General features: G+C 43.7%; 2 protein-coding genes across 3 annotated transcripts in view; both read left to right on the forward strand.

Moving 5' to 3' along the window:
- Nucleotides 1–11,486, forward strand: part of csnk1g2b (casein kinase 1, gamma 2b) — a 38,433-nt gene extending 26,947 nt beyond the window's left edge. The window contains exons 4-11 of one of the 2 annotated variants that reach the window (XM_080001671.1): nucleotides 1,967–2,115; nucleotides 2,437–2,671; nucleotides 4,174–4,259; nucleotides 6,601–6,685; nucleotides 6,814–6,962; nucleotides 7,392–7,475; nucleotides 9,822–9,928; nucleotides 11,169–11,486. In XM_080001671.1, coding sequence (XP_079857797.1) covers nucleotides 1,967–2,115; nucleotides 2,437–2,671; nucleotides 4,174–4,259; nucleotides 6,601–6,685; nucleotides 6,814–6,962; nucleotides 7,392–7,475; nucleotides 9,822–9,928; nucleotides 11,169–11,223 — 950 coding nt within the window. In that variant the 3' untranslated portion in view covers nucleotides 11,224–11,486. The remainder of the gene's footprint in view (nucleotides 1–1,966; nucleotides 2,116–2,436; nucleotides 2,672–4,173; nucleotides 4,260–6,600; nucleotides 6,686–6,813; nucleotides 6,963–7,391; nucleotides 7,476–9,821; nucleotides 9,929–11,168) is intronic. The other variant, XM_080001672.1, reaches the window with a different exon arrangement.
- A 2,991-nt stretch (nucleotides 11,487–14,477) lies between these two features.
- On the forward strand, nucleotides 14,478–21,795 carry mfsd12b (major facilitator superfamily domain containing 12b; the record flags this gene model as incomplete). Its single annotated transcript, XM_079997966.1, has 9 exons — nucleotides 14,478–14,754; nucleotides 18,330–18,540; nucleotides 18,624–18,756; nucleotides 18,850–19,047; nucleotides 19,603–19,695; nucleotides 19,784–19,876; nucleotides 20,240–20,413; nucleotides 20,999–21,093; nucleotides 21,636–21,795. The coding sequence occupies 9 exons, from the start codon at nucleotides 14,478–14,480 to the stop codon at nucleotides 21,793–21,795; spliced, it is 1,434 nt and encodes a 477-aa protein (XP_079854092.1).
- Between the last annotated feature and the right edge of the window lie 341 nt (nucleotides 21,796–22,136).

Here is a 22,136-nt window from a genome sequence, read left to right on the forward strand (position 1 = left end):
TTACCTAGACCAAAGACCACCTCCTCACCACAGACACCTACTGGAACGCAGTTTGGTTATAAATGGCAAAAAGTGAGTGATAAACATGTTCACACAACAAAGATAATTCTTTAAGATTTTGTGATTCAATATCCATCTTGGCCTATGTTCTCTATTTCCGATCTCTGTTTAGAAATCATAACCAGGAATGATTTTAGAAATCTCAATTAAAGGAGTTATCCGTCTTTCCAGTCCTACTGGTCTACTGTGACGTTGATCTTTCCACATTCTTTTCAAGTCATTCGCACAATAACTTACCAGGGTGTAGTGGTTTCCAGTAGCACAGGTATAATGGCTGTTGACAGGTGTGCTGCTGTCATTTTACCCTCGTTATTTTTGAGCCATAGGTTACCGTGCTCATCTCCGATAAATTCTCAGTATCAATTAATTTAGCTTTTTTTTCTCACGTTCTCTTTCACTAGCTGTAGTGTAAAAGCAATGAACGCCACTTAGTATCTGAGTTCCAAGCCAATTTTCACCCCCTGGATTGAGTCTTGTGCCTCTTGAAGGGCGTGTCTCGATTCTGACAAGTTTGAAAATGACTGACGTTTGCCAGGAATTGGACTGCAATTCTTCTTAGTTTGTGACGTACAGGGCAGCTAAGTATTAATCAATGTCAGAATCCTCCCTTCAAACACCCGATGGTGTTCTGAGCCACACGTACTATCTGTAATGCTGATTTAATCATGTTAGTAAAGAAATGTTTATATTATGAGCCGTCATTTTCGGTCAGCAGTTAATAGCTCAAAAAAGCATTCTAGCACAATACCCCCACCTCCCACTGGGAGGTTCCATCTTCAAAATGTGCACATTTAAAGCACTGCTCAGCATTTACTACAAAAGCTACCTAATAAATGGGCTCATCTGTTTATTTATTTTTTGTTTTGGACACTAGGCTTTGGACGATTTACGATTAAATCGTTTATCGGCGATCGAGGATCATGGACGGTTGACTTTTTTTTTTTTTTTTTTCTTTAATCTGCTAGGAAAAATTAGAATTGAAACAGTGTAAGTGCAATTTACCGTGTTCTGAAACTGGAGCAGAGAGAGGAGAAGGAGGGGGCAGAGGCTTTCTCCCTCTCTGCTCAGAGCTGTCCAGTAACCACTGGTGATCAGATCTCACTTCCCCGCTCTACAGTCCCGTACAGAGACTTTTAGGGGCAGGTGCTCAAAAAAAAGAAAAGACACATGGACACCCAGCTCCGGTTCTAATTATTTTGCCGCTCCGGACAAACAGTGTAGCACAGCGGAGCCACTGTGCGCACATCGCACGTGCGCCGAGGTGCAAGGTTCATGAGGTGTTCCTCATGAATATATCTTGCCCAGACAATCAACTATTGCGATGCCCATTGATTAAAAATTTAAACAAAACGTGCCTGATGAGAGGGGCACCTTGAGATCCATGGGGCAGAGATCCCCCCCCCCCCCCCCTTGCCATATTTTCCGCTCAATATGCAAATCTTGTGATTCTAATATAGCAATATATAATATAATCTCATAGAGAAATATTTTGATTCATTTTATTTTCTTAATTTCTCACTTGTTTGGAAAAAAAAAAACGCAAAATGAGGGTTTTTTTGTTTCTCCTCCAGACGGGTATGCTGGCTCCAGTGCCTGTCTTTATATTTTAGATCTATTTATTTTCGTTTGTTTCCTACACGTATGAAACAAAAAAATTTAACACGGCTGAGTTAAGGGACTGTCCAAGTCCTTACTGTCGGCCTGCCCCCCGTTGCTTCTCGCTGCTATGGTTACTACTACTTAATTTTGTGAAAACTGGATGTTTTTGTGTAAATATTTACTTGTAAAATATAAGTCATGCACTTCTGGAACGGGGAGACCACATTTGCAATTTTGCACGATAGCGCAAGCCTAATGGGCGTGTGTGTGCGTGTGTGTGTGTGTGTGTGTGTGTGTGTGTCCACAGAGGGAATCCCTCAGGTGTACTACTTTGGTCCCTGTGGGAAATACAACGCCATGGTGTTGGAGCTGCTGGGGCCCAGCCTGGAGGACCTGTTTGACCTCTGCGACCGCACCTTTTCCCTCAAGACCGTCCTCATGATAGCCATACAGCTGGTAAGTGCAGGAGCTTTTTTTGGAAAGAGCACCGGTTCTCACATCTCTGAGCTCACCACAGTGTCACCCTTATTTTAATGTGTGCTTTGTCTTTGGAGGGCTGCATTATTTACTCCCTCTTGTGTTTTGTAAACACCTCCACTTGAAAGTCCCTGAAAATATTACTGGAAAGTGTGTTTTCCTTTTGTTTGTTTGTTTTGGGGACATGTGATTTTTTTATTTTTATTTTTTTTCCAACGTTGTCAGACGTAAAAACTTTTTTATACCATTTTGAGGTATAATCCTGCTGCTACTGAAAGGACTCATGGTCTCGGTCTTCAGATAACGCGGATGGAGTATGTCCACACCAAGAGCTTGATATACAGAGACGTGAAGCCGGAGAACTTCCTGGTGGGGCGTCCGGGAAGTAAGAGGCAGCACACCATCCACATCATCGACTTTGGTCTGGCCAAAGAGTACATAGACCCAGAGACCAAAAAACACATCCCCTACAGGGAGCACAAGAGCCTGACCGGGACGGCGCGCTACATGAGCATTAACACGCACCTGGGGAAAGGTGAGAGCTGGCTCAGGACTGTAGTAAAGTATTTTCAGCCTAAATGTCACATATTATACTCTTTTTCAACAAGTTGCTATAGGTCCACTAAAAATGTCTTTGAATTATTTTTTTCTGAAAATACCACTTAGATTATGCATTCTAGCCCTTCTAGCATGCCTCTATACCCCTCCTGTTCTCCATGGGCTCTTTCTGTGTCTGGAGCTTTAAATGCAAATGATCTGCTGCACCCCCACGCCCCACTCTGAAGCTGGTTGTGGCTTGGGGGGAAGGGGGGCGGGATCTCTAGCACCCCATTATGCACGGGGCTTTAGTTTGGTTCATTCAATTAGGGAACGGAGGAAAATAGATACATCTACAGTAATAACAGAGCAGAGATTTCTCTGATCGGGCAGCCTACTGTCAGTGTTAATGCCAATCATATTCATTTATTTATTATTATTTTTTGGAAAAGTAAGAGATACGATAGATTTACGCGAAATATTTCAACGGGAGGACAGCAGGGTAAAATGGGAAAAATATGGGACAGGTCCTGGGGAAAAACTGTAAGGTTGACAGGTATGCCTCAACAACGGCAAAAAACACACAGCACAATTATTTTTTGAATACTGACATTTCCCTCGTCTGCAGTGTTGTCAGGGACGGTCGGTATCGATTCCTCTTTCTTTCATTCTAACGAGCCCCCACCTGACGTAGAGACTGAGGCTAATCTGACTTGCTTGTTAAATCACATGTTATCTGACAAAGGCATCCCACAAAAACTGACTGGGTTGTCTTATCCATCAGAGACCCAAATGTATGTGCACAAGCACTGAAAAAGCAAGTTTTTCATAATATGGGACCTTTGACTTTCCATTGCCAAGCTGCTGTCACACAAACCTTTTAACGCCTCAGGGAGAAGATTCCCGTGACTTTAGTTAGCGGTAACTACAGCATTTCTACCACAGTTTCAAGATTCAAGAGGTTTATTTGTCAAATAAATATACATACGTTCATACATATTTGTAAAAAGATAATGCAAAGTGGCGGTACAAAACTCAGTTTCAGAGAATAATCCCAATGACCCCACTGAAGCCTGTATCTGCAGAGTAAGAGCTTTTGAAAAAATGTAATGGTAAACTTTGTTAATTTTTAACCTCACAACTATTTTGGGAGTCACTATCATTGGGAGTTAACCTCTGTGATTGACATCAGAATCTTTTAAATTGATCCCTTATCAAGAGCTTTGCTTCAGTCGACTGCTTCGCACTGGGGATGTCACACCGGAGTCATATTTCTCATACTGTACATTAACTGTGCAACTTCAGGCGTTTCCTCTTTTCATCATGTTGCTTTTTTTCTGAAAGTCTCTGCCATGACCTTTAGAAACAGTTTGACTGACAATAGAGCTGCATTGTAACCCGAAGTAGTTTCCTCTTGCTACGCAGGTTATTAGTGCAATAAATGTTGCCCAGTTTCTGTGTTGGTCTAACCAGGCTTCACCTCTGTCACGTCTCTTTCAGAGCAAAGCAGAAGAGATGACCTGGAAGCTTTGGGTCACATGTTCATGTACTTCCTGCGTGGCAGCCTCCCTTGGCAGGGCCTAAAGGTATGCAGCATCCTCATTTTGGAGCAGACAGGCTGCTGGTTTACAGTTATCAGTAGAACTCGGAGCTTTTCCCGCTAGCTGGTGACTATTTTAGCGTTGTGTTTCATGTGTATCATCCACATGACCTCATGTGCACCTGGCTTAACGTTTTCACCTCATTTGGGTATGTTGTTATTTATGACTCCTATGACTAGGACTGTGACGGTATGAAGTTTTTCTTACCCTGGTGAAAAGCAGCGTATAACCACAGTACTGCTGTTTATGACTGTGATGAGCTCATTACCACGATGACATCACCTTACTGTGGTAATGCGGTTATCGTCAGACCTAAGACACTGGGTTTGTCTGGGTACTCTTTCTGTAGACATTCGCCAAGACGAGAGGCAGCCCCCGCCCTTGGTCACCTTGCTCTGGATGGCACTTCTTAAATGCCACCGTTGCAGAGTCGAAAACAAATTTCTAAATGTGTAGTGATGTCTTATAACGTGACCGCACATCAATGTCAACAATGTCAGTGTGCAGTTATATCACACACTAGTAGCTGCTTCTCTATTTTTAGCACTCGGATCAGGGGCTGGGCGACATGACAATGTAATTGGCCATCAGCGATGGGTAACAGGTACCCGGATGTCTAACTCGGGGGTGATGGTCCGTCTAGCTTGCCCGCCCCCCCTGTCGCTGTATGGCAAAGCACATTGATGTGACTAATTGAATGAGCCACAGAGGCTTGAGGAGAGACAATCCCATTGGGAATATCCAACTAGAACATGTTCATGCTCTGGAGGATTTTGGTAAATTCCAGCTAACAAACGTGGGCCATAATCTGGCATTTTAGAGCGATTGGAATATGAGATTTGCCCTTTTATTACTTATTTCTCTCATGACCTCAGTGGCATAGCTGTGCCCAAAGCTGGAGCTTAGCACCAAGTCATCACCATCTGAAATGTCAAAACGTAACCACCACAGTTATAACCTGCATGTTAAACATGGATTCATGGATGACTGACTGAAAACGTGTGATTCTCCAAAATACTTCCTATTGACCAAGATGATACTCTACTACCGAGTCATTTCTAGTCTGGTATTATGTAAATGAGCTTCATTCTTCACTTTGTGCTGGGGTGACCACCTCATGTTCAGTTGCAGAGCAGCAGATGTGATTTTGCGTGACACGCACGTGAGAGAGAGAAGCTACTATTATTAGGCTATGTAAATATTGATTTTTATATTAGATGGAATGGCGGTTTGCCGTCGCTGTTAACCTGCTTTAAATCGCGGTTGGCTTTATGAAATGATCCTTTTAACGGCACTGGACCTACTCAATCTGATAAATAAAATGAATTTAATATAGTAGGCTAATATTTTGGTAAACGAGAGAAACGGACCGCTTTTCCAAGTAGAGACTATGCAGCTTCCATAGGCTAGGTAACGGAAAGATTAAATGCGTTACAGAATGAATGCTTCTTAAACTTCGTGCGGCTTTGAGTAGGGCCTTCTCCTTCACTATGTGAGTGTAGTTCTCCTTGCAGATGCAGCTGTTGTTTACTTCTTTGTGCAGCCGGAAATTACAGGGGGGACGTGACCCGAACGTGACCCTGGACCCCCCCCCCCCATTCCTGGGAAAAACAGAGTTGTCCCCCTCAATATATAATTGTAAAAATAACTATATAATTTTAAATAATTTGCATCAAAAGCACTTGTGCTAATTATAGACGCAAAGCAATGCGTCTTTAAGTTTGGACACTGCCAACCCCACACACATTAGGTAAATCTTGAGCTGCCATATTGTGGCAGCCGTGTCTGTGCAAAATGTGAGACTGTTAATTGGGCAAAGATGATGGAAGTACATGGTTAATAGTCTATATGATGTTTTTACTACAAAAATAAATGGGGAAGAAGAAAAAAAATAAATAGGCCTGATCGTTGAAATGCGGGACATTTGTTATGACTGGCGGAATGTTGCTGGACATGACAAACATTCCAATTCAATGGCCAAATCAAAAATAAGAGGATGTGAAAAAAATAAAAGAAAATGTAGACTGTAACTACTGTGGTAATTATTTATTGCGTATGTTTCAACAGAAAGAATGACCTTGGGAATGGGTGTGGTTCTACATTGGCCTGTTTTTCACATCACCATATTGTAAATGTTTTTTTTATTGATCTATCACTCAGCGTTTCTGTATTGAATCTATTCAGTAACAGAACCAACCACACTGTCCCAAACTTTTGAGTAGATTGTGATGATATCTTTCAATTTTTTTTGCCGTTCTGGCAGAGGCAGGGTGGGGGGGGGGTAATTGTTGTCCTTGTGCCTCTTCACAATGTCTCTCCCTTCCAGGCCGATACTTTAAAGGAGCGATATCAAAAGATCGGCGACACTAAGCGTGCCACACCAATAGAAGTGCTGTGTGAGAGCTTCCCGGGTCAGTAGATCCAAGCATTTTGCGTCTACGCCTTTTTTTTCTTTTTCTTATTTCACTATTGTTTACCCAAATATCGGCCTATTCAGATTGGGGACAAAAAAAAACAAGTGCTTTGTCTTTGTCCACAGAAGAAATGGCTACCTACCTGCGGTACGTGAGGAGGCTGGACTTCTTTGAGAAGCCTGATTACGACTACTTGAGGAAACTCTTCACTGATTTGTTTGACAGGAACGGCTACGTCTTTGATTATGAATACGACTGGGTCGGCAAGCCTCTTGTGAGTCCCTCTCGTCCCTTCTCTCCCATACCCCCTCCATTCACTTCATTTTTTAATTTTTTTAATTTTTTTACCTGTTTATTATAGCATAACACACACAGGCTACAATAATTGACGTCCCGCATAACACTAGCATTAAAAAAAATCTTAAAATATCTTAAATTCAGTTTTTCAAATATAAGGCCTTAAAAGTAACTTAATAGTCCTTAATTTAATTTTTTTAATGTATATCTTCTTTTTGTCAAAATTGTCAAAAGTTTTTGCCAAAGGATTCTTCTGCATCAGTCAACATTTCTGATATAAATTCTGTAAAGTCTGATAGATCAGATTTTATTTTATTTATATATATATATATATATTTTTTTTTTTTTTTTTTTAATATCCCTTCTTCCTTTTTGACAACTGGATCTATTTCCCCCCGTCCTACAGCCCACGCCGATAGGTCCCATCCCCAGTGACACACCCCTGCAGCCCAGCGGCAGAGACAAAGCACAGCAGCAGACCAAAAACCAGGTGAGCTCCGCCCCTAACCCCCACAACACCACGCCAACTCGACCGACGCCCTGCAGATCCGCCCACCCACCGACCTAGTTACGATTTTTTCCCTGCCGGCCTCAGAAGAATCCCGAGAGCACACAACTATTGAGACAAAATGGCTGCCGTGCAAACTGTCCCTATTGCGCTTTAAGATTTTTCGATTTTTTTAATTAGCCCTTCTCCAGTGCAACGATGTTAGCCTCAAATCCTTTTCAAAAGCTGCCCTTTCACCAATAAATTGGTAAAAACATGTGCGGTCACGAGGAGGCTGTGCTGCTGTTGCTATGATACAACGCAGCGTTTTGGACGTCTAGAAGGGAGCCTACACGCCCAGCTACACTAAGCTCCGATCATTGCATGCACGGGTTGAAAATGCAAAGTGCGTTGTTCATACCGGTAATGATGAGCGTTATGCTTTGTGTGGGGAAAGTGTATATTTATATGTGAGTTTGTTGTTTTTCTTTCTTTTTAATCCGGTTACCAGCATGCTATCCGAGCCTTGATCCTGGGTGGTTATCAGTAGAAAGTCGGGAGAAATTGTTCTGTTGCGAAATTTGATAGTCTGACAGTGACTCAAGGCGTCACCCCGGTTCCTTTAAAGCTGTATATTTAGCTTTTATGATTGACTTATTGTTGTGGACTCTTAACCTCGGCTAATTACGCTGCGGTTTAGTTGAATGGGCTCGGTGGCGGCTTCGACCACGCCGCCCTTTTCCACCACCTTGAGTAAATTCATAAACCTTGACTTTCTCGGTCAAAAGCCTCGATAAGACGAGATCTCCTTGACGGGGGATAAACGCTCATGTCGAACAAACAAACATTTATTGCAAACTGCTTTAACGTGCCTAAACGGGAGTGGAGGAAATCAAACGCGCACGTACTTTTACCTGGATTATTATATTTTCTCCCCCAATACTTCCAAAGTCCAAATCGGGAAAAGACAACTGTATCCTAGCTCCACTACTGTTGATTCTTAACATACTCCATGGAGGGGATTAGAGTCCATCCAGTGAATTAATGCAGAACATTGCTCATCAGAATGGATACACTGAGGTATTGGAACGAACCCCCAAAAGCATTTCTATTGTTAGAACATGTTTTTATTTTTTTTCCTCCGCTGTAAGAAGTCTACAATGCTTTCCCAGGTGATATCTGTCTGATCAAGGCTGTTTTTTTTATTTTATTTTTTATATTTCCTGCATGACATTGTTAGTGTGTTGATTTGTTCCTCCACATGAGTTCTTGCTCCCCTCCCTCCCACTTTTTTAACATAGTTTGTCTTTAACAAGCCTGCTTCTGCTTAGGAGATTGTCTTCTTTAAAAACTTTTTGTTTGTATTTTGTTTGTTTTTCTTCCTTTGTTTTTTGGGTTTTTTTTTTTCACTCCCACCTTCACCTCTTCACCCCCCGACCCCTCCACACTTCACTCCACCTGTCACCCCACCCTCCCCACTCCTCTACCGCCCCCCCTTGCCATCACCACCAACATCTACACCACCACCACCCGCCTCCACCTTTTTGCTCTATGCGCCAGTCGCCTGAGCCCAAAGGAAGTGAGTCTCAGCCCACTCCCGTGACCAATAAGGAGACTCTGGGGTCGCATCTAACGGCTGAGCGGCTGGGGGGCTCTGTTCAGGTACTGCTGCTGCTACTGCTGCTGCTCGGCTTGCTAACGCATGAAAAGCTGCATGTCCCTCTGTGCGTCTCGACTCTCCCCCACGCTGAATCTGCGTCGCCTGCTTTGCCGGATTGTCTCCGTCCCATTTTCTCTACCTGCCTACGTGCCTCAGACTCGTCTCAGCCCCGCGACTTGCTCTGCTTGTGCTGATCTGCTCTGGGCTTAAAGCAGCAGGGGCAGCGATATTAGATATGACATACAGCGGCTGCCGCCATTCAAATGGAAAGTAGTGTTGTGAGGGTTTTTAGGGTGAAAGTGATATTAGCGCCTCAATTGGAATAATAAAGTAGAAGTATTCCTATTCAGAACACACAGGGTGGAACCCAAGGTAAAACATGGAAACTTGTCTCCCCCTCCCACCTCCATATAAAATTGCCAATCGTGCATCCCTAGTAAATGCTCTATCCACCCCCCAGTGTTTGCCAATAGAATTGCACCCTTATACAATTACTTCAAACACCCACTTTGGGTTACATATAATGTTACTTACTGATAATGTTAGATCAAACCGGTGTTTCTGGAGAGGCCCCGAAGTAGAGGAAATTAAGCTTACTTTCTAGCCAGTATGTGAACCATGTTATGTGCAGCCGCTCTTTCGGGGGGGAGGCGTGTGAGTAAGTGCTCCATCTCCTGCGCTATGCACAGGTGATGAGCTCAACCAACGGAGAGCTGAACACGGACGACCCCACCGCCGGACACTCCAACGCCCCCATCACGGCTCCCACCGAGGTGGAGGTGGCCGACGAAACAAAGTAAGGAAAGATAAAAGGCTCTTCACTCAAAATAGAGGCGCCCACACAGGCCTTTTGTTATTTGCAGTCGGTGTGTACCGGTGCCACTCTCGGTATAATTTCTGTGTACCAGTATTTTGATTTAAATGACAATTTGTCAAGCATGGAGGACTGAATGGGTTTTTTATTGATCAAATCAACCACTCAATAACGCCCCTCCTCCTCATCTACTTGTTATGCGGAGTCCGTAAAGCTGTCAGATAGGATTCTATCATCAGATATGGCAGATCCTAATTAATTATGGGATGCTGTGTTTACTTTGACAGACCGACCAGAAAGTAATAACTTATCAGCAGAGTGTACGAAAATGCTGGGGAGGATAAGTACTCCTAATGATGTTGATGTGTCGTGGTGAAGTTGTTAAGATTTAGAGGCTTAGACCAAGTCATCACCACAGGACACTATGAAGTGAGATTATGGGATTAGCCATCTAATTACATTTAATGGGGTAAGAGCGCCACACTAACTTGGCGCAATTACCTTGCGCTGAGACAGGTTAGATGCTTGTAAACTCAAGAGAGGGAGTCACTTGCAAAAAATAATCTATGGATGGACTAAACGTAAATTTTGGGGTCAAATTTGTGGTTGTTTTTTGAGGAAGAATACCTCGCTGTTACCCTGATCGTGTTTTTACCAAATTTCACCCTCAGAAATTTAAGTAAGGGAATACCTTGAAAATTGCTCCTTTTGTGCTGAAGTGCTTGAAATGTCCTTGAAAAAAACACGACCATTTTGGTTTTGGTTTTGTTGTCCAAATTGTCACGTACTAAAAAAACATCAGATTATGTCAGATTATGCCAGGGAATGTATATTTAATCCAGCATGGTTGGAGATAGATAGTCATAATAGATGACAATGAGATTATATACATATAATAAACGAGACTACGATTTTATTATAGTTATATTAATAAAGATCATATAGAAAATGTATTGTATTTGTTTTGCGTGAAGTCTGTGAAATTAAAAAAAAAAAAAAAAAAAAAAAAAAAAAAATGCTTGAAGTACTTAAGTCTTTGATTTTCATTTTGTAATACCAGGATGAACCCTGCTGATGTACCAACTTTTTGATTTATCAGGAAATGCTGCACAACATTAAGCTGGATGATAAATAGTTGAGTCATGTATTTATGTTGTAATTGCATGATGGAATTTGGTCCTCGGTATGTGACGTGAACAGCACTCCTCTCTCTGTTTCGCAGATGCTGTTGTTTCTTCAAGAGGAGAAAGAGGAAAGCCCTCCAAAGGCACAAGTGAGCGGGACGACACGAAGAGCAAGCGAGAGAGAGAAGACTATGGAGAGAACTTGAAACATTCTGGTCACTGTCGAGTTTTAAACGGAAGCAACACAGAACACCATCTCTTCCCGCCCCCCCACCCACAACCCACCGCCCTCCTCTTTATCGCCCTCCCTCACATAACTTTCGCCTCCTCTCCACCTCCACCCCCCCCACACACACACACACACACACACACACACACACACACACACACACACACACACACGCTGTCTGTCTCATTCTCGGCACTCCCTCTGCGACTGGCGAGTAAAGGAATGTTTGGACGTCCTATCGACTCCGCAACAGACTCTGGTTCCTTTTTATCGAAACAGAAAAAGCTGCATTTTAAAGCCGGGGGGGTGGGGGGGGGTGTAGCTGTTGCGATGAAATGCGAATTCCGCGAGGTGAATATGGGGAAAAAAACGTCTATATATATATATATATATATATATATATATATATATATATATATATAGACAGACACTGTTTGAAACAGTTATTGTATTCTCTAGATTCCATAAAGAACATGTAGTGTTTTGGATGTCAGCGGTGGGTCCCCGGTGGAATGAAAGACAAAATGTTGTTGATAAACGTGCGGGATTAAGGTAAGACGCGAGCATGAACTATACCCATGTCGAGTGCGCTCACCAAGAGACACAGAAAGCATTTCATCCATCAAGCCCAATTTGGAGGATTTTAAGTAATGTTTATTTTTGTTTTTGTTTTTCTCCTTCCTGCTCTTTTTTTTTTTTTTTTTTTTTTTTTTTTTTTTTTTTTTTGTTTGTAATTGAATCCTCAGTTTTCAAAGTGGAATCCTTGGATTGAAAACAAACTTCTACTTTTATGTTGTAGTGTTCTGGATTTTTTTTTTTTTCTTCTTCTCTCTTTCTCATACTGGCTTTTTTTTCGTCTGTCGACGTGGTCTTTGTAGCGCAGTCACTGGCCTCAGGTACTGTGGAAGATTGAGAGGAACTGATATTAAGCTCTCTTATTATTACTCTTATTGCACTTTTGGAGAAAAATGACAAAAAAAGTACAGTGGAATTTTAGGTTTGAAATTAACAATTAAGGAAACAACTTAATAAAGACTGATCTAGGAAGAGTCATTCGCAAAGGCTTGTATCTGAGTGACGGCTGCAAATGTTGTGAATTTACATGAAGCAAATATGTCGTTCAACTTTAATTTCCTACATCTAAATAATTTCCCAGGAAATCATAGTTTGTGCCTTTCCAAGTAAAATGTTTAAAGCTGAAGCGGGTGTCCAGCAATGAAATTTTATCGTCTTTCCCAAAAGGTGTGCGTGTGTGTGTGTGTGTGTGTGTGTTTGTACTCCATTGCAGGGGGGTATTGTAAGTGACAGATGCTGAGCAAAGAAGCCGGGCCGCTTCCTCAGCTGTAACCCTAGTTGAACGTGTCACCTCCTACGACAATCAATACATCCCACATCTGTTTTGACCCTGATCTGTCACGTGTTTATCGGGGTTCCACAGGTAAAGGCCAATTTGGCCCACTGTAAACAAGGTAGCCTCTCTTCCTTCTCCCTCACATACTCATGTACTGGAATTGAAACACAATATAATTTTTAATTTTATTTTTTTATTTTTATTTTTTTACTTTATTGCTGCTAAAAGTAGCTTCCATGCGTCTTTCTCAGAACATATATACATGTTGGGTTTTTCTTTCCCGTTTTGTTCCCTTGGCCTATAAGAAGGGGGTATTTGAGACATCGTGGCGCCAGGTCATCTACATTATGCACAGCCGGTTCAACTCGACCAAGTATTCTACATTGGAGACCGTCATTTTTATGGCCTTGAGTGCTTCAGTGTCTTAACAAACAAAAAAAGAGTCTTTAACCATGTGTGATTCCATTGTAAGTAGGCTTTACTGTTTAGGTTGATTCACCACATGATTACTTCACCTACATGGCGCCATCAAGTGATTTTTACTTCTGAGTAAAGAGCGCGTGAAAACCAGAACCTGTATGTCATATCAGCTCAATTGGAGAAGTTGAGGTTTGTTTTCATCTCAACTAGGTCATATTTTTGGGGCGTAAATGCATTTGAATCCCGAAAGTGAGGACGGACAGCATTTTTGACATTGGAAACTTTACAATTATCAATTGGGCGCGAATCCTTGGACACACTCCAGGTTGCTGCTGCTCTAGTTATATTATTATAATATAGGCCTATTGGGAAATCCAACCAAATAGTTTGAAGCTTTTTGTCACCCTCTCACCCCTGTATAAGAATATTTCTTGTATGAGGGCATATCGGGGTCAACTGTATTTTTTTGTGGGAATGCTTTGCTTGGTTTCCATCTGTCTGGATATACGTAATGGTCTTTTCTGTCAAGTGGGTGTCCAGTTGGATAAGCATGAATTGAGGAAATTAGTGGGTTCGGTGTAATGAATCACTCCCCATATGAGCAACAAAAAAGGAACCTGCTACTACAGGGTCGGCACTGACAAGTTTGAAAGGGAAACCCCATTTTTCAGGAGAATTTTATTTTTTTGTCTACGCCTGTTCGGACAAGAATGTCAACACCCAATTTCATCCCTGTGTGTCCAGTACAGAGAGACCGCTGCACACTGACTGTTGGCTCAATGTACGGTTACAGAGGGGATAAAACGAGCCTAGCTCCTGTGAAATTTGAGAAATTCAGCTTTTGTTTAAGTGTTTAAGGATGCATTCAAGCAATGCATTTTGGGTATTTAATGAGTTCAACAAAAAACAAGCAACGACTACCTTGTTTTAAATGCAGTTCCATTTAGAACTACTTTTGATGCATAACCATTTATCCATCAAATATCAGCAAATATCCCCCCAAAAAAATGGAATACCGCATATTCCCAACCACATTTTGGTTTGCCTCATTAAAACACCTTTTGGAAGTTGACACTCTTGACACCTTTACACGCTTCCCCCCCACTTACTTGGAAGATAGGTGGCTAGTTGAGAGAACTGGTCTTTATGGACGTATTAACCCCCCCCCCCCCCCCGTGCTAAACCTGCTCAGCTGACCAGCATGGGGACCCAGATTGGCATAATCCATCACAGGTCACGCTAAGGTTCCAACGACAGAGATGCTCTGACCAATGTTGACTTGTGTTTTGCTTAAACATTTATTTAGTCCGCACCTCGTGCATTATGTATTTGTAAATATGAAAGCGACAGATCTTTAATTGTGAATAAAGGAACTTTTATCACGGAAAACAAAAGCCTGAAGTTGTCATGGAGCGTTGTGTGACCCCTGAACGGTCTCTGCCGGTCCCCAGGAGGCTTTGTTACGCGGCGGGCCACTTTCTGAACGACCTGGCGGCCTCCCTGTGGTTCTCCTACCTGCTGGTGTTCCTGCACTCTGTGCTGGCCTTCCACAGCTTCTCCGCGGGCCTGCTGCTCCTGGTGGGGCAGGTGGCCGATGGACTCTGTACGGTCCTCATAGGGTACGGCTCCGACAGGACGCCTGGAATACTGGGCTATGGCAAGAGGAAGAGCTGGCATTTAGCAGGTAAGGACTGAGGGAGCCTGTCTCCCAACAAAAGCAGTTCAGTGTTTATTTTATCTTGTGTAGAAACTTGTCCACCTGGGAAATACAAGAAGACATTTTCATAGTGTAGCTGCGGTTGTAAAGCAAAGACAGTCACTTGTGTAGAGATGGACAAAAATGTGTGTTCAGCCAATTTAAAGGTGGAAATTGCATGAAAACAGCTGGGTGAAAAATGTGAAGGGCGTGTCGACGAGTGGGCTGTGGTAGGTGTTGCCGACCAACAGGAATCATCTGCTCATCCAATGTAGGCGTTGAGAAGAAATCATCATTACATACCTGTCAACGCTCCCGTTTTCCCCGGTTTTCTCCCATGTTTTACCCTTCTCTCTGTTGCAGTCTTCCTGTTAAAATGTTTTCCTGTAAATCTCCTGTATTTTTTACCCATTCGGAAAAAGAAAGGTTGGCAATTGAAAACCGTTTCTCTAAAAAAAAAAATCTATGTTTTTAATACTTGGGCCACATTTGGCCAGCTGGGCACAACCAATAACCACTAATGCCACTAATCACTACAACAAACGGTAAAACAAACCATCAACGCTCTAGGCTACTGAACATGATCATATGTTGAGCAATAAAAAACTAAACTCTGCTCACTTCAACTTTTTCTTACACTTTCTGTTTTGCCAGTAAGGTTTATATACACTACTCACAAAAACTTAGGGGTGTTTGGCTTTCAGGTGAAATTTATGGAAAATGTAAAGAGTTTACGCTACAGTGATATTATATCATGAAAGTAGGGCATTTAAGTCGCAGCATGCAATGATGATTACCTCATCTCAAACAATGTATTGAACTAAAAGCCAACAACAGTGGTGGGTATACCACAACAAAAAATGTCAATGTCTCAACTTGTCATGTGGCCTTGAGCATCAATTACAGCTTGATAACGACGTCTCATGCTCATCATCATTTCTGCTCAACGTGAATCGACTTTCATCAGAGAACAGCACTGAGGCCACTGGTCCCTCGTCCAGCCTAAATGCTCCCTGGCCCGTGCAAGACGATGATGCCTGTGCCTGGTGGTGTGGTCAGGTAACCTTGCAGGTCGTCTAGCACGCAGACCACGCTGATGTCAACGGTTTCGAATGGTCTGACGTGACACTTGGGTGCCTCCCACCTCCCTACCCCGCCTGGAGTTGAGTGGCATTCATCATCCAGTTCCGCAGGGCGCTGTTCACAATGAAGCGCTCATCAGTGTGGGATGTGGCCAAAGGACGTCCACTTCTATGCCTTTCTGTGACTCTTCCAGTCTCTGTATCTCTGTGCAACCTGCTGATGACCCTCTGTGACACTCCAAGCTCAGTGGCCATTTCCCTTTGAGAACATCCTGTTTGAAGCCTCACAATGGCGAGGTAATGTTGATCAATTGTTAGTGTCGTCTTGGTCTCATGATGTCAAAATGTGATGATGAATGATGAAGAGGACTGTTTAAGAGGACTGTTTAAATACCAGTTCTAATTGAACCAGGAAATGTATTGGTCGATTCATGGATCAAACACCTGTTGTGAATTTTGCCGTTCAGCTGTTAGAGGACAGCAAGTTGTGCAAAAAGTACTGAAACATTGAACAGTTGGAAATGTGCATTCAAAAGTTTAGAGAAGGTCAAATTAAGTTCACTTGTAAAGGTTATAGTGCATTTTAGGTCCATCCTGAAATTTCACCCGATAGCTGAATATCCCTAACTTTTTGTGAGTAGCGTATATATACACTGCTCAAAGAAATAAAGGGAACACTTAAACAATACATCCGAGATCTTGACGAATGAAATATTCCAGTTGAAAATCTTTATTCATTACATAATGGAATGCGTTGAGAACAAAAAAACATAAGAATGATCAATGGAAGTCAGAATCATTAACCCATGGAGGTCTGGATTCAGAATCCTACTCAAAATAAAAGTGGAAAAATCAGATCACAGGCTGATCTACCTTCTGTGGAAATTCCTCAAGACAATTCATAATGAGGCTCAGTGGTGTGTGTGGCCTCCACGTGCCTGTGTGCACTCCCTACAACGTCTGGGCATGCTCCTGATGAGACGACGGATGGTCTCCTGAGGGATCTCCACCCAGACCTGGATCAGGGCATCACTCAACTCCTGGACAGTCTGTGGTGCAACGTGGCGTCGCTGGACGGAACGGGACATGATGTCCCCGAGGTGCTCGACTGGATTCAGGTCTGGGGAACGGGCAGGCCAGTCCATAGCATCAATGCCTTCATCATGCAGGAACTGCTGAAACACTCCAGCCACATGAGGCTGAGTATTGTCATGCATCAGAAGGAACCCAGGGCTCACTGCACCAGCATATGGTTTGAGGATCTCATCCCGGTACCTAATGGCAGTCAGGGTACCTCTGGCTAGCGCATGGAGGTCTGTGTGGCCCTCCAAAGATATGCCTCCCCAGACCATCACTGACCCACCGCCAACCGGTCATGCTGGAGGATGTTGCAGGCAGCAGAACATTCTCCACGGCGTCTCCAGACTCTGTCACATGTGCTCAGTGTGAACCTGTTTTCATCCGTGAAGAGCACAGGGCGCCAATGGCGAATCTGTCAATCCTGGTGTTCACTGGTAAATGCCAATCGGGTTGCACGGTGTTGGGCTGTGAGCACAGGCCCCACTTGTGGACGTCTGGCCCTCATACCACCCTCATGGAGTCTGTTTCTGACAGCTTGAGCAGAAACATGCACATTAGTTGCCTGCTGGAGGTCATTTTGTTGGGCTCTGGCAGTGCTCCTCCTGTTCCTCCTTGCACAAAGGAGCACAGCCCCCTCCACGTCTCCTGGTGTACTGGCCTGTCTCCTGGTATCTCCTCCATGCTCTTGACACTGTGCTTGGAGACACAGCAAACCTTCTTGCCACAGCGCGCATTGATGTGCCATCCTGGATGAGCTGCACTACCTGAGCAACTTCTGTGGGTTGCAGACACCGCCTCATGCCACCTCTAGTGGTGAGGGCACTGACAAAATGCAAAAGTAACCAAAAATCAGCCAGAAAAGATAAGGACAGGGAAATGGTCTGTGGCCACCACCTGCAGAACCATTCCTTTATAGGGGTTGTCTTGCTCATTGCCTCGCATTTCCACCTGTTGTCTGTTCCATTTGCACAACAGCAGGTTAAATGGAGTCACAATCAGTGTTGCTTCCTAACTGGACAGGTTGGTATCCCAGAAGTGGGATTGACTTGGAGTTACATTGTAATGATTATGTGTTCCCTTTTTTTTTTTGAGCAGTGTCTATATATATGTGTATATATATACTGTATATACAAAGAAAGAGGGTTGTTTTGAAAAAATATAACGAAACAATTTATGATATTATTTAAATAAAAACATTTAGTAAGGGATTCATTGCCCACAGTACCTTCATGCCCCCCAAAGGGGCTGGGACCTACACTTTGAGAACCACTGCATAATGGACAAATTTTGGCCCATTTTTTCTGATTATGAGTTAATTCCACGCGTTTACTTTAAGGGCCGCCCATTCTAAAAGAATACTTTCCTAATCTGAATTTCCCCTATTTCTCACCCGCTTCCCAGGGACAGTGTGCGTGCTTGTGTCCTTCCCCTTCATCTTCAATCGGTGTCTGGCCTGTGACCCCAGCACCCCCCAGTGGGCTCGGGTTACTTACTTCGCTGCCTTCATCATCATATTCCAGTTTGGCTGGGCAGCCACCCAGATCTCCCACCTCTCGCTCATCCCAGAGCTGGTGTCCGGGGAGGAGGGCAAGGTGGAGCTCACCGCCTACAGGTGAGCGCCGAGCCCCGCCATCGTCTAGGTCCAGGTGGGCGTCCGGTTACAGTAACTGAACTAATTCATTCGCTCTCGCCCAGGTACGCGTTCACCGTGGTGGCCAACATCACTGTGTACACCGCGGCGTGGCTGCTCTTTCACTTCCAAACCCCGGACAGCCTGGCACCCTCTGCTCTGGACAATGTGGGAAAGATGGACGTCCCTTTGTTCAGGGTAAGACCCGCTTGGGAGCCGCTCCGACGCATTTGACGGGAGACGACGCCGAACTAAAACCTCTCCCTTGGTTTTCAACTCCCTCTCTCCTAGAACTTAGCCCTTATTCTGTTAGGTATCGGGGCGTTATTCTCACTGATATTCCACGTGGGCACAGAAGAGAACGGGCCCGCTAGACAGGAGCCCGTGGGTACAGAGGGGGAGCCTCTCTTCCCGTCACCCGGCAACGACGATCCACCTCCGCCCGTGCTCCGGTGGAAGCACTGGCTGAAGGAGCCGTCCTTCTACCAGGTGATTTTCCCTGTCTGTACTGGCTGAACTCACTCTTTTTTCCCCCCCACTTAAGGTGGTAATCCGTATGATTGTCTTTGTGGGATGGATTACACTGCGAGTCCCGGTATCCCAGTCAATTTCCTTTCTCCAAAGTGCGGATACTTCTGATCGATTTTATTGTATTTTTTACTTGAAGTGGTGGGTTGTTTTTTTTTTTCATCTGAGGGCGCAGTACTTTTCATGGATGTTCATCCGCTGTGAGTTCACTGACCACGACTAGCTACGACGCTTTACTTGTAGCATGTGGCGGACCCTGCCGCCAACAATTGAAGCGGGGTATGGAGAGGCACATGCATAACTTGCATCGAATGGCTGTTTCTCAGAAAGTACAGACGAAAATCAAATACGAGATTTTTTCTAACAAACAGATCTTACGGATTCAGCCACTTTAAAGAGCTCTACTCTCACGACGGCGTCCAAGAGAACGATGGACAAAGTTTACTGCAGAACCAAGGAGATGTGATTCCATAGTGAGCGAGCGTTTTTCTTTTGATGGTTGCTCTTGGGCTCCAGGTGGCGTTCCTGTACATGTGCACGAGGCTCATTGTCAACATGTCCCAGACCTACATCTCCCTCTATCTCACCAATTCACTACTGCTGCCAAAGGTTTGGACCTGCACTCCAAAACTTAGTTCAAATCCTGCCTTTCCATCTTCTATTCATTACCCCTCTCTCTCTCTCTCTCTCTCCTCAGCACTTCATCGCCGTCATACCGCTGGTGATGTACGTCAGTGGCTTTGCGTGTTCTCTGCTCATGAAGCCTCTCAGCAAACTAATAGGAATCAGCGTAAGTCTACGTGGACTTCCAGTCTTTGTCATGAAATTGCACCCGTGTTGCACAAAACAATCGGATATCCCACAAGGGAGTATGCAGTTGTTGCTTTGAGTAGTGAACCCAAAATAGGGGCCAACGGCAGCATGGTTGTGGAGGATATCTCCTTTAGTGGATTGTGTGGTGAATTCTCTGTCATTAAGGAAGAGACGTGCTTCATCGTGGTAAAGGAAGCCGATTTATAGTGTTATGGTGCATTCCTGAGAGCGTCCCAAGACTTCCCCACGGTGATCAGCTTCTAGGCGTGAGCGAGCGGAGCGCCCTAATGGCTGTGAAAAACCCTGTTGCTGATGATTACTCTGCCGTGACCCGTCTCAGATGACCTATTTTTTGGGACTGCTGCCGCTGCTGGGCTTCGCCTCATGGCTGCTGTTCGATGCCCACATGGGAGCGAGGCAGATCTACGGCGCCGCGGCGCTGCTGGGGGCTGGCTCCGCCACCGTCCTGGTCATGTCGCTCTCCATGACGGCCAAGCTCATCGGCGACCAGACGGTAGGTCCGGGAGGGGGTTGTTCTTCTGAGCTCTACAAAAGTCTTACTTTCACGACTGAATAATTCAAATCTGCTCAAAATCACCTTATTGTAGTGCCAAAGAACCCTGCATAACGCCACCGGTCAATTAGGAACCGTGAAGTGGGAAAGGAAAGCGATAAACCAGTGTTTTGAGGCTGAAGTCGGACGAGGAAAAGGAGGAGGCACTGCTTTTAAAATGTAGTGGAGTTGGTGTTTGTGAAAGGCACCTTTCACCTGTTCTCACAAAATAAAACCGGTAAAGTGTTTTTTTATAAGATAAAACGGGTGAAGTTTGACACATATTAGACTATTATTACCTAACGTAGATAGCCGTACCATGACCATCCCAGTCTTCAATTTGTGGAGCCTCAACGAGGCCTCATGATGGCGTGTTTTAGCACTGTTCCACAAAGACCCTTTGAACCCGTGCAGCCTCTCCTGTCTCTTTTTACTCAAATGTGTAAAAGCTTTCCGTTAGATTAAGGTCTCGGGGTTTTTCTGTCTGAGATTATCCTCAACCAGAATCCGTAATCCGCTGTTTATATTATCTTGCTTGTTTGGTAGCAAAGTGGAGCTTTTGTTTACGGATCGATGAGCCTCACGGACAAGCTGGCCAACGGCGTCGGGGTCGTTCTCATCCAGAGCCTTAGGCCGTGCAGGTGAGGGTTTTTGACCTTTTCTCAAATCATCTCATCCAGAAAGGAGGAGCAAAGACACGTTTCCACCTCAGTCTGTCTCTATTTGGTGAACATCCAAGGGGTTCCACAACAATCCAACACCCAATATACCTGGTTTTACACTCTGTAATAAATAGTCATTGACAGAAACCAAACTGCCAACACTGAGTCCAAGTCCCAAACCTAAAGAATCGATCTGATCCGATACTTTTAATAAACAATATAGACAATTAGTTTGGGGGTTAACAATATGGTAAAAGACATCGAACAAGTTGTTCGAGTGTTTGTGTGTATGTTTTAATTAAAAACATAAACTATCCTGTGTTTCCTTTAATATCTATGTATATTTAATACGGCTTTGATATGATTTTTTTGCATTATAGACCTTCAATATCAGATCTGACTGATAACCAACACCTGTCTCAATAAGGGTGCATTGATATAAATGTTAATGTATTTATTTCTCCTCTACTGTCTGCTTTAACAATAGTTTGTGCGTTTTATTTTGTCCGCTCGTCCCACAGCACCGAGGCCTGCTGCCCAGACTGCGTTTGGTTCTATCGTGACGTCATGGTAACAGTCACTGGGGGCGTGGCCGTAGCGGCGGCACTTTCCTTGGTAACGCTTCTCATCTGGCCAATCAGAATACGGCAAATTGTATTTACGTACGGGAACGTGTATTAAATCATCATTCTAATAATAACATAAAATAATGACATTTATAAAATCAATCAATGTATTTCCATTAATTGATTTAGTAAATGTCATGATTTTAAAATTTCACTTTGGACCACTTAAAAAAAAACCTCGCCGATTACATTCACACAATTTGAACAGGATCATATTTGAACTTAATTAACAACATTCTTACAAAAAAAAGAAAAGCAAAAAAACTTTAATCACATTTTTTTAAATTCAGAAATTATCCCGCAAATGCTTTTTAATATAAACCAATTCACCATATAAGTCAATCACAAGTTTACCACGGGGCATAAAGTTACCTCTTCTGCCACCTAGCGTTAGAA

The sequence above is a fragment of the Zeus faber genome (genome assembly GCF_960531495.2).
Source record: "Zeus faber genome assembly, chromosome: 1".
Lineage (NCBI taxonomy): Eukaryota > Metazoa > Chordata > Actinopteri > Zeiformes > Zeidae > Zeus > Zeus faber.